The 12,244-nt window shown below is 39.4% G+C and overlaps 1 protein-coding gene across 2 annotated transcripts in view; it reads right to left on the minus strand.

The window, feature by feature from the left end:
- The window catches only part of Scaper (S-phase cyclin A associated protein in the ER), a 372,041-nt gene that overhangs the window by 105,088 nt on the left and 254,709 nt on the right, over positions 1 to 12,244 (minus strand). For both annotated transcript variants that reach the window (XM_057767374.1, XM_057767371.1), the window contains exon 24: positions 6,093 to 6,208. In XM_057767374.1, coding sequence (XP_057623357.1) covers positions 6,093 to 6,208 — 116 coding nt within the window. The remainder of the gene's footprint in view (positions 1 to 6,092; positions 6,209 to 12,244) is intronic.

A 12,244-nucleotide genomic window follows, 5' to 3' on the forward strand; every position in this document is an offset into this window, starting at 1 on the left:
GAGAGTTCTGTTATCTTGTGCCACAAGCAATAGGAAGTAAACTGAGACAATGGGTGTGGCTTGAGCATATATGAGACCATAAAGCTCACTTCCAGTGACATACTTCCTCCAACAATGCCACACATACTCTGACAAAGTCACACCTCCTAATAGTGCCACTCCCTATGAGTTTATGGGGACAATTATATTCAAACTACCACAAATGTGTCTGAAAATATGGTACATTTACATGACACAGTATTATTCTGTTTCTAAGAAAAACCAAATTATGAAATCTCTAGTTCCATATTCTTAATTTCACCTTAGGAAATCTTTAGGGGTTTTTGAGGGGGGAGAGCTGAAGAATGGCTCAAAAGTTGAGAGAGCTTCCTGCTCTTACAGAAAAAAAAAGTTTAATTTCAAGTGCCTATAATAAACAGCTCACAGTGAGGGTACTTACATACTTGTGTACACACATAAACCACACATTCATATAGATAAAAAAGCAAAGTGAATCCTTAAAAATAAAGGAAATATGGAAGGAAATACTATTCTTAGGAAGCTACCTTGCCATAACTACGGACAAAGCAAGGCTAAAGAGTCACTATGTGAAGTAACTGAGATACACAGTGTGGTAAGAAAAAAGGAGCAGGGAGAGGTTCTTCTACGCACATGGAACTCAGGGCTTCTAGCCAGAGATGCATCAGGCTTACAGTCAGTCAGTCACGGGATTCCAGAGTTCAAAATGATGGCTATTTCTAGACAATGGTTTAAGTCTGCTGCTTATCACTGAGGAAAATTAAACAATACAGGGTAGCCTAAACTGCCAGCTCTCTCCGTAAGAGCCATACAGGATCACAGGAAGCAGAAAACAGGGATACCGAATGAGATAAGACGGCAGAAGGTTCATGGAGATGAGTAGTAAGAATTAATCAGGGATGGAAAGGGAGATCTGGGCTGTCTGAGAGCAAGTGAGGTACCAAGGTCCTATGGAAAGTTCAGGGCCACAGCAGGAGTTTGTGCAGAAAGTATTTTTAAGTTTACACACTGACATATTCCCAGCAGCCTGCTCTGACTCAGGCTACAGTGCCTGAAGAAGTTCTCTCACCTATCTATGGATAAGCAGCACAGAACACTCGGCTTTAACACAGTAGCTCTAAGAAGTATCTAAGATAACGGTAAACACAGTTACAATCTTGAGTGTATGCTCAGACAAGAGAATCCAGAGTCACTACTAGATGACTATGGCTTCTGATGCTGGTTTCTATCTGGACAACGTTGATGGAGGAAGGTCATTGGCTAATAAAGAAACTGCCTTGGCCCATTTGATTGGCCAGCCTTTAGGTGGGTGGAGTAAACAGAATAGAATGCTGGGAGGAAGAGAAAGTGAGCTCAGATGCAGGGCAGCTCCGCTCAGAGCCAGAAGCGATGAAGCAAGCCGCCAGGTCAGACATGCTGAATCTTTCCTGGTAAGACCGGTGCTACACAGATTATTAGAGATGGGTTGATTGGGATATGAGAATTAGCCAGTAAGGGCTAGAGCTAATGGGCCAAGCAGTGTTTAAATGAATAGAATTTGTGTGTTGTTATTTTGGGGCATAAGCTAGCCATGCGACCGGGATCTGGGGCGGCATGAACACAGCCCAAAGTTCCCACTTCATCTGGCGCCCAGACATGGGGCACTAAATCTACAAAAAGCCTGAGAAAGCTTGGGAAAGAATAAAGCATGTTTTCTTGGTAGCAGCAATTTCTTGGGTCTGCTCTGCTTGCTAGAGGCAAGCAAGCTCTCTCATCTAAGAGAGGCTTCCTGACTCAGCTTTAGCTGCAAAACCCGCAGCTCATTAAGAGGTCCTGCCATGAACACTTGAACGGTGTTGATGAAAAGCTGACTGCATGATTGTTTGTTTTCGGCCGTAGCAGGAAAAAAGTTCTGCTGTTTTAAAATGCTGGCTTTGTGGGCCATCCTGCCAGGGCAAACTCTGACTCTTTGAGGCAGGAGGTCAGCTACAGAGAGAGCATTTGAGTGTTGTAGCTTGTTTGCTGGCAAGGACCTCGAAACGCCATAGAGTTGTGGTGATAAACATGGCTACAGCGGGTACCTCCGTCATGAGGCTGGAAAGCTAAGGAATGGGCTGGATCTAGCTGGCAAAGCCACGGCTTTAAACCTACCCATATTGCTCAGTAAATTAAAGACTCGTGTGGTCAGAAAAAGAGAGATATAAAGTAAAGAGAGATTCAAAGACAAAGAAAACCTTTAAATTATTTACAGTGTGTTTAAAAATATATGCAGGCTAAATGTTAAAATTCTTAAAAGTAAAAAAAAAATAAGGAAGAAAGAAAGTAGTTGGGTGTGGTAGTACACACCTTTAATCCCAACACTTTGGAGGCAGAGGGAGATTGACCTCTGTGACTTCAAGGTGTGGTAGCACACGCTTTTAATCCCAATGCCTGGGAGGCAGAGACAGAAGGATCTCTGAGAGTTCAAGGACAGCCTGGTCTAAAGAGTTATTCTAGGACAAATATATACAGAGAATATAAAACAAAAGTAAAAATAAAATAGAGTTAAAATAAAGCTTCACAAAGATGGAAAATACGCAGAGAATCTTGATACTGTATGCTATTATGCTCTCTTTGAATTGTTTGAATGCTGAGGAAGGAGCAACAGATGCTAAAAGATATTTGTTTATAAATGCTGCTGAACTAATCCAAGATAGATATTTTCAAAATACCTTGACTTCAGAATTTGGACCTAAGGATATGATACTTTGGAAAAGAGTTTCTTCTTTTGTTGTCACAGCGGATGAGACCCTGTGGATTTCTTCTATTTCAATATGGTATGATAGACCATGCCCTCCTGAAAGGTTGCTGTGAACACCTTCAAAAAATTACTTTGCTCAACTGCCAACTGAGATGAACCTAGCAGACAGGTTATCCCATAAAAGACCCGAATAACAGTGCCCCCATTCAGCAGGAAACAGTTTGGAGAGAAATAACTACGTCCATATTCCCAAATATTGTTTATAAATGTTCTTTTAAATTTAAAGGAGGAGATGATATAGATGTGAATAATTTGCACTGATATGAATCTTGGTTTACTGATATTAATTTAAGGTCAATTTTATTATATGTATATGTATTTCTGATATTGATTAAGGTATTGTGATTGTGTAGTTCACTTAAAAATGTAATGTATATAGGTTGTTAATGGATAATTATCAATAATAGTCAAGCTTGTAGTCATGTTAGATTTTCTAGACGTACATAGATTTATTTTAGATAGGCATTCTTCATATCTTTCAAAGATTATAGAATATGGCATTTTAAGTGTTTTAATAACTTAGGGTTTTTCATGACAATGAGACACTCTGCCCCTGGCAGCACCAATCTACTTCAAGCAGAAGATGGATATCAAAGAGGCACCTTATGGAGTTTGATAGCTGTTTGGGCAAGAAACTGCTCTTGCCTGGACTATTGTATAAACTGGACACAGAGAACCCTCAGAGAGAGGACTACTGAACTTGCCTAAAGGTGAGATGATCTTTCGGGGCTCCTGATTTATGAAAGAGTCTGCGAGACATTCTGTAAGACACAGCAGATAGTGACTGAACTGCCTTGAAATTTCCTGCTTCATGGAAAAGTCTGCTGGATACTATGGGCCTGAAGGCTGAAGATTGATGCCCCAATGGTACAGAGGAACTTTGGGTGACTGTCCAGGCAGCGAGATGTCTCTGTCATTTCTAGAGTTTAGAAGTTGCTTACTTTTTGTTTGCTTAGGTAATATTGTATTCTTCTGGAGTCTTTGATGGAGTTGAAGACTAGATAGATAGTTATAGTTATAGTTTTCCATTGTTATGATAAAAGATAAAATAGATATAAATATTGTAACTGTAATTCTTGCTTGAGAACTGTTTTGTTATATGTAATTTTGCTATGTTAAAGTTAAAGCCTTCCTTTTTTTTTATTTAAACAGAAAAGGGGAAATGATGGAGGAAGGTCATTGGCTAATAAAGAAACTGCCTTGGCCCATTTGATTGGCCAGACTTTAGGTGGGTAGAGTAAACAGAATAGAATGCTGGGAGGAAGAGAAAGTGAGCTCAGATGCAGGGCAGCTCCACTCAGAGCCAGAAGCGATGAAGCAAGCCGCCAGGTCAGACATGCTGAATCTTTCCTGGTAAGACTGATGCTACACAGATTATTAGAGATGGGTTGATTGGGATATGAGAATTAGCCAGTAAGGGCTAGAGCTAATGGGCCAAGCAGTGTTTAAATGAATAGAATTTGTGTGTTGTTATTTTGGGGCATAAGCTAGCCATGCGAACGGGAGCTGGGGCGGCATGAACACAGCCTGAAGCTCCCACTTCACAACGTAAAACTGAAAACTCTGATCTATTGGCAATGAAACAAGTTCTCATCATGGCACTGTGGTCAAGTGCTGCTGACAGCTGAGGGCACTGGACTAGACTCTCAGGATTCCAGTTCTCTTTTCCAACGGGAACATACTATTTCTCACATAAGTCTTTTTTTAGGAACTGTGGACACTTTCTTCTGCTCTATTGAGGAGAAATACAGATAAGCATAAGAACACGATCTTAGCCTGTAGCAAAAGCAGCTTTTGAGAAATGGCATTTAATCTAGTTTGCTAGTTCAAGATCTTTGGATCATGTGTTTTGACACTCACCAGAAAACTAAGTAATAAAAACAAAAACCAAAATTTAAAAATCTCAAGATAAACTCAAGCTGGACAACATGAATTATTAATGATTATCAAAACTCTGAACCAAAGAATGAAATGCCATTTCACTTTTTAATCTTAAATACTTTTTACACATCTCAGTCTTTTTCTCCTTCCTGTCTTGTCAATCAACACAGAAGTGATTCTCATCTCTCATACCCAGCAATGACATGGGAATAAAATATTTTGATGAGAAATGCCTCAATATCAGGGGAACCATTATGCCTGCTGTAACTGTCTGATGTGGCACTTTCTATCTCAGACTTAAAGGCTATACCTTCCATTTAATCAACTCAATCTTGTCAGCAGAGCAAAGGAACTCATGTTAATTGTGTCAAGAAGTTTGTGTTACTTGTAAGTACCTCATGCAAACAGACTATAATTTAAATCAGGTAAGACCACTACTTAAGATACTTCACCTAACAGTTATAAAACACTTTCCACAGTTTGCAAAGATTCTTACATGCATTTTACCCAAATAGGGAAAGAGCTGCAACGTGAATAAGGCACTTGCTGAGGTAAACAGAGCTAGATTTGTGGGACTCTGAAGTCAATGTGGTGAGTGGTTTTTTGTTTTTGTTTTAAATCTTACCAAAATACATCCCAGGAAAAAAAGACAAACTGTTGTGTTTGTTTGTTTGTTTTTAATCCCTCATTGCACCCAAAGGACAAATGGAACTTTCTGTTTATTTTACTAGTTAAAAGAGTAACATTTTCTCAGAGGTGTAGATAAAATTTTATCAAAAACTCATTTAAACTCCAAATAAGAATCCCCATAAACTGCCTAGAAATTGTATATGCTACAGCTGTGAAAAAATACTTCTGAAATAATATTTTCTAATACTATACTTCAAATGGACAGACACTAATAATATGAGTTGACCAAATCAGAAGATAGAAATTAGATCCAAATGTACATAGGATCTTTATGACAAAGGACAATCTACCATTAGTGACTGAGGTGCAATTCAGTTTCCAGCAATCTGGCTGGGACTCCAGACTCTGGCAGTCTTGGCCTCAGAATGTTCTTCCTGAGTTTGAGGATTTCTGTAGATTTGCAGGCTCATTTCCAGGCTATGGCCCTAACTCTTTCACATACAACACAGAAGGTTAGCTTTCTTCCACTCCTATTCCAGGACTTCATCAGTTCTTCTTGGTTTAAGTACAGAGTCAATCACAGACTAAAAAGATTTCCTTATAGGATTTTGAGGCTAATTTGGATTTTGTAAATGAAGTCAAGCAACCCTGTTTTTCTCCTTAATATAAGCTCTTGCTATTCAAGTCTAAATACACACACACACAATTTTCTTGCGGTTCCCCCATATGAAAACAAGGCAGAAATTACTTACAAATGAAATTCAGATTAAGAAACTAGACTTACTTAGGAGGAATTCGTGAAACCGTGTTCATGTTTGAGGCAGGGGCCACTACTTGAAGGATGTGTTCAAGGGCTGTTAATCCACCAGCAACTTGAAATGCAATCTGATCTGCCACATTCTAGACAGAAACACAAACAGAAGTTAGCACAATATCCTAGGCATAAAATTCTAAGCAAATGAAATATTTAGTGTGCAGTTGAGATATATTTGCTGAATGATTTCTTGGCGCAGGGAAATGAGGGCAAATAGTGGTGAACATAGACATGGCCACCTGAATTATGAATTTAAAGTTTGATGAATTGGACACATACCAATCACATCATTATAAATGACTTTTTGATGGAGGAAGGTCATTGGTTAAAAATAAAGAAACTGCTTGGCCCTCATAGGTTAAAACATAGGTGGGTGGAGTAAACAGAACAGAATGCTGGGAGGAAGAGGAAGTGAGCTCAGACTCGACAGCTCTGCTCTCTGAAGCAGAGGCCATGCTCCCCTCTCCTGGGCAGATGCAGGGCAGCTCCTCTCAGAGGCAGACACGATGGAGCAAGCCGCCAGGTCAGACATGCTGAATCTTTCCCGGTAAGACCGGTGCTACACAGATTATTAGAGATGGGTTGATCGGGATATGAGAATTAGCCAGTAAGGGCTAGAGCTAATGGGCCAAGCAGTGTTTAAAAGAATACAGTTTGTGTGTTGTTATTTTGGGGCATAAGCTAGCCAGGCGGCCCAGGAGCTGGGGCGGCAGGAACACAGCCCGCAACTCCACACTACAACTTTTATTACAGTTAGTATCCTGAAGGGAAGGCAAAGGATGCATGAATATAGGCGACCAATCATATTTTGGGGAGAATGCTTTTCTGGGCAAGTTATAGCATTAGACAGGCAGAAAGAAGTAAGGGATTGGCAGGACATAGCAGCGGGGAGATGGCAAAGCACATTTATCAAGAAAAGAAAACAGCTGTCCTGTAATCATAAGTCCTATGTACCAAGAGCAGCTGACTTCCATAGGTTTTCTCCATTGGGATGTTTGTCAGCAATACCAGGCAGCTGAACATGTTTGTTGTATACATTTTTTCTCTTTGCTTTTGCTAGGATATTAAGCATTTCAGAACTTAATCTATGATGATTTCTATATAATTTCTGAATTATACATAACTTTTCTGTAAAGAAATTTCTCTAAACTCTTTGTAGTCTCCTTGCATGGGGAAGGAAAGAGCAATTTTCTGTTATACTATTTTATGATTTTTAATTTTAATTAAATTTTAAAAATGATCTTTTCTCATTTTACATACCTATCCTAGTTCCCACTTCCTCCTCTCCTCTGGCTCTTTCTACCCCACCCCCATCCACTCCTCAGTAAGGCTTCCCATGGGGAGCCAATAAAGTCTGACACATCACTTTGATGCAGGACTGAGGCCCTCCCCACTATATTTAGGCTGAGCAAGGTATCTCTCCAAAATAATGGGCTCCAAAAAGCCAGTTCAAGCACTAGGGATAAATCCTGGCCCCACAGCCAGTGGCCCACAGACTGCCGCAGTCACGTAACTGTCACCCACACTCAGAGGGCCTTGTTTGTCCTATGCAGGTTCCCTTGCTATCAGTCCAGAGTCAGTGAGCTCCCACTAGCTCAGGTTAGCTGTTTTTGTGGGCATCGCTATGGACTTGACCCCTTTGCTCATATTATTGCTCCTCCCTCCCCTGTCCCCCACCTCTTTCTGGACTGGTCTCCAGACACATGGCCCAGTGCTTCACTGTGGATTTCTGCATCTGCTTCCATCAGTTGCTGGATGAAGGCTTTATGATGACAGTCAAGGTAGTTATCACTCTGACTACAAGAGAAGGCCAGTTCAGGCACCCTTTTTACTATATCTTAGGGTCTTAGCTGGAGTCATCCTTGTGGATTCCTTGGAATCTCCCTGATGTCAGGTTTCATGCTAGCCCCATAATGCCTTAGTTTTTAATTACCACACATGTAAAAAAAATAGGATAGCAACATATTCTGGTCCAAACCCACCCCATTCATATGCTACACTGTATAGAAGCTTTTTAGTTTTATGTGGCTCCATTTGGACAATATTGCTCTACATATCTAGCACATAAGATGAATTGGGCATAGGCTTAGGAGTGGAACTTATGGGTCACAGCTGTGCACAGTATTAGTTTTACTAGCTATGGACAAACAGTGTCCTAAAATATTTTAATCAATCTGTGTACGCACCAGGGTACACTGGTCATTTCAGTTAGTTCATATTTTTTATATAAGTTTGGTTCTATCAGTCTCTCTAACTTTAGTCCTTTCAACAGTATGTGCTGACATTTTGTGAGGTTTGTATTTATCTTTTCTTGGTAACTAGGAAGTGAGTATCTTATGTTTGTTGGCTGTTTATGGTTTGATATTTTCAACTTTTTTATAGCTGAGTGAAACGCTGAGATCTTAAGTAGACAGTATTCAATTAAATCTGACAAATGCTTATCAAGACACAGATATTTCTATAACCCAATTAGGTTTCCTCACTTCTCTTTTGCAGCCAATCCTCTTTTGTGTAATAGTACCATAAATTAAATCTGTCTATTATAGAATTGTTACATATGAATACTATTTGGCAGCTACTAGTTCGGCCTATGGTAACATGAGATATGTGAAATCAAATGAAGACAGTGAAAGGGCTTTGCATCAAGAAGTAAACACAGTTGGGCATGCCGGCACACACAAATCTTTAATCTCAACACAGATCTCTGTGAGTTTGAGGCCAGCCTGATCTACATAGCAAGTTCCAGGACAGCCAGCTACATAGAGAGAGACCCTGTCTTAAAAAAAAGAAAAAACTTTTGTATTATACTCAAATTATAGATACAATATTTAAAAATATACAGATTATTAAGAACAAGTGAAAACATCTGTAAAGCACAGTAACTGAGGGCAGGGATGCAGATTTAACACATCTTAAGACACTGGCTCTTTACGCTCTTTTCTTTTCCTCTACTCTCACACTGTTTCAGCCTCCAGGGTGATGATAATCTTATTTCTGCTTCAGCTTGACTACTGCCCATTCTGTCTATGCCTACTGTTCCCATATTCAGTTTAGAGTCTTCTGCTTGAGGCAGGAAGGAGGAGCCTAGATCAACACTGTAGAAGTGGCAGACTGAGTAAAAGCAGAGCAGTTTAATGTATACAACAATGGAAAAAAAACACAACACCCATCTGAAAGCCTTTTATGATATGCCAACATGGCTATGACCTCCTGAAGATCTTAAGGCACTGACTCTAATGGACATTTAGCAGAACAAAAATCAGTAATTTCAGGAACGATGAAAACCAACTTAAACCATTTTTCTTACTAATATATTACTGAAAATAGAAAATTTTTAATCATTTTAGGAAAATAAAGCAAGAGGCAAAAATCAACTGTAAAATTTTAAAAATTCAGTTCCTTCAGGAATCAAGGTAATATATATTTCTGAATTAGATATGGAGTAAGCAATCTCTGTGCTTATTTCTGAATTAGATATGGAGTAAGCATCATCTGTGCACAGCCAGATGATGGACACTTTGCTCAGCATCCTCCTAACCTCTCTTTCATGCCCTGCAATCAACTCCTATTTGTTTTATCTGCTCTCTTACCCTACAGTCTACAAGCTCCTTATGAGCTATTGACTCGTCACTCAATCCTAGTTCTGGCAGAAAAGGGCAATGGTATGCACTTGTTGGATGAATGGCTCAACTAATAATAAATAGTAGACAACAAAAACATCCTATGACATATGAGATTAAGTTAATACCGCGGCCTGTCCGTATTATAAGAAAGATCAAAAAAAAAAAAAAAAAAGATCAACCCCCAATGGATCCCACTCCTTATGAAAGCAAGATAAACAGCTCTTGCCCCCTCTCTAAACATTAAAGGCAGTCGTAATAACCTATAATGTCTGAGATTATTTTGTTGTTGTTTTTTTGATTTCTTGAGACAAGGTCTGACAATGCATAAAGAGTTGGCTGGTCTGGAACTTGCTACATAGACCAGGCTGGGCTTCGAACCCACCTCCCTTTGCCTAGAATTAAAGGCACAAGCCACCAAACCTGGCTTGAGATTACCTCTTTACCTCATGGGTACTAAAAAGGGAAATCAAGGTATCTCAATGATGAATCGTTTCAAATGTTGAAATTAAGGGGTTAAAAAGAAACTTTTCAAACATCTGACATTAAACATATAAATGAAAAAATAAAATCACTTTCACACAATAATCCAGACAGATATGAGAGTAGATGGCCTTCCTCTGTCTCTTCCCAAGTCTTGTCACACTGATTTTTTTGTGCCTATCATTTGGCATTTGCTGCTCTCTTCATATTTGGGTACCTTAATGCCCCAGTAGTGGGGCATTCTCCCACGTACTGTCTCATACATGCTCCTCCTAAGCGTGCACAGAGAGTAACTACACTAAAACTGCTTAACACAATTATTTTCTCCATCAGAACTACCAGCCTTCTCAGTCTTAGTGTTCACATGCCATTTTTCAATTCTTTAAGACTCGGATCAAAAGTTACTTCTTCCAGTAAGACTTTCTGATCCTTTCAACTAAAGCCAAATCTTCTATATATTTATTTGTGTCTATGATAAGCTTAAAAGCTCTGGTCTCTGTGTTTCCAAGCACAGTCAAGCATAGGATGTATATAACAGTTAACAAGTAAAGACTACTCCTTAGCTGAAAATACTTTATTCTAGTAGGAAAAATTCTATAGTAACTAAGTCTATCTTCCTCCTTTACCTCCTTTGCAAATACTCTGCTCCTAGAATGTAAAGCTAAAAAATAATTTCATAAAGAACTTTAAAAAGTTTTATAATTATGATTTGATCAAGAAAAAGTACCTCTAGGGATGGAATGTACAGTTCTTCCTTCTATATCTGTTATAACATCTTAACAGCTCTGTCTTCCCTTGCTCTCTCCCACTATGGACTGACAACTGACTAATAGGATTAGTGGCTTCATTCTAATAACCCAGCTTAGTTAAAGGGCAGAAAAAAATGACAGCTTCAATCTGAATTACATGGCCTGGGAGCCCATCCAATTATTAAGTAGAGTAACTGTTATTAGCTCTTCCAATCAAAGGAGAGGCAGCTGTTAATCTTTGGTGACCTGCAAAGGCTGCTGGCCTTTGTACTTGACTTCTCTGTACACAGTCATTATGTTCTTTGTGATCACTGAAGAAGGCCTTCCTAGCTTTTAGAGAGGCAGCAGATGGGGAAAACTGTTTGCATGTTCATTAGCAGGATAGGCTAGGCATTTATTCTGTGCATCTGTGGCACCTTAAGACCCATTTAGAAATAGTTCTGAGACATGTATAAATGTGGAACTCAGTAGTCCAATTTATAGATACAGAGATCCTGGAAATGCAGCTTCTTATAATTGTTCTCTGCAAGTAAAGCTCTGCCCACACTTCAAGGACATGCTTCTCTATTCCTTTACTACCCACACATGTTAATGGCAACTTAAAAAGGAGAAAGAAAAATGGGCAGATACAACCCCTTTGCTTTCCCCTTAAACCTTTCAGCCAGTTTTGCTGGCTTCCCCACATTTTTACAATCTGAGTAAGTACCTATGCTCAGATTTCTAGCTGTAGGCACCAGCACCAAAAGGACTAAGGATCTATGGGCAAGGAAATCACAAGATTGAAATTCTAAACTTGTGGGAATGTGGAGCCAAAAAGACTGAAATTTTAAAGGGAAGTTGAAAGCTTAGGGAACATGGTGAGACCAAGGAAGGTTGGAGAAGCTTTGTCAAGACCAGGCGAAAACTACTCTGTGATGTTAATGAAATCGTGCAGCCTTTAGAAAGCTTCCTCAATGGGTGCTGGACTGTGTCTTCTCTAACCCATTTGAACTACGGGTGAAGGGATCAGGGTGAGAGATGGTGGCTTTAGCAGAGGAGACTAATAGCAGATGTCAAGGCTTGACTATGCTTCTCTTTCTTTAAAAGGTGTATGAAAGATAACTAAAAATTAGTATGGAATTCATTGATACTGTCTACAATGGGGACATTTTTATCATATTTTCAAGCTCTCTGAAACAAATTTTGGACCTTATGACCAAGGAAGAGATTGTTTTAGGCAAGAAGGTAATATTGACAAGAGCTGTAACATGGTCAAATTCTTCTGGGTCAT

This window comes from Chionomys nivalis, chromosome 4, assembly GCF_950005125.1.
Source record: "Chionomys nivalis chromosome 4, mChiNiv1.1, whole genome shotgun sequence".
Classification (NCBI taxonomy): Eukaryota; Metazoa; Chordata; class Mammalia; order Rodentia; family Cricetidae; genus Chionomys; species Chionomys nivalis.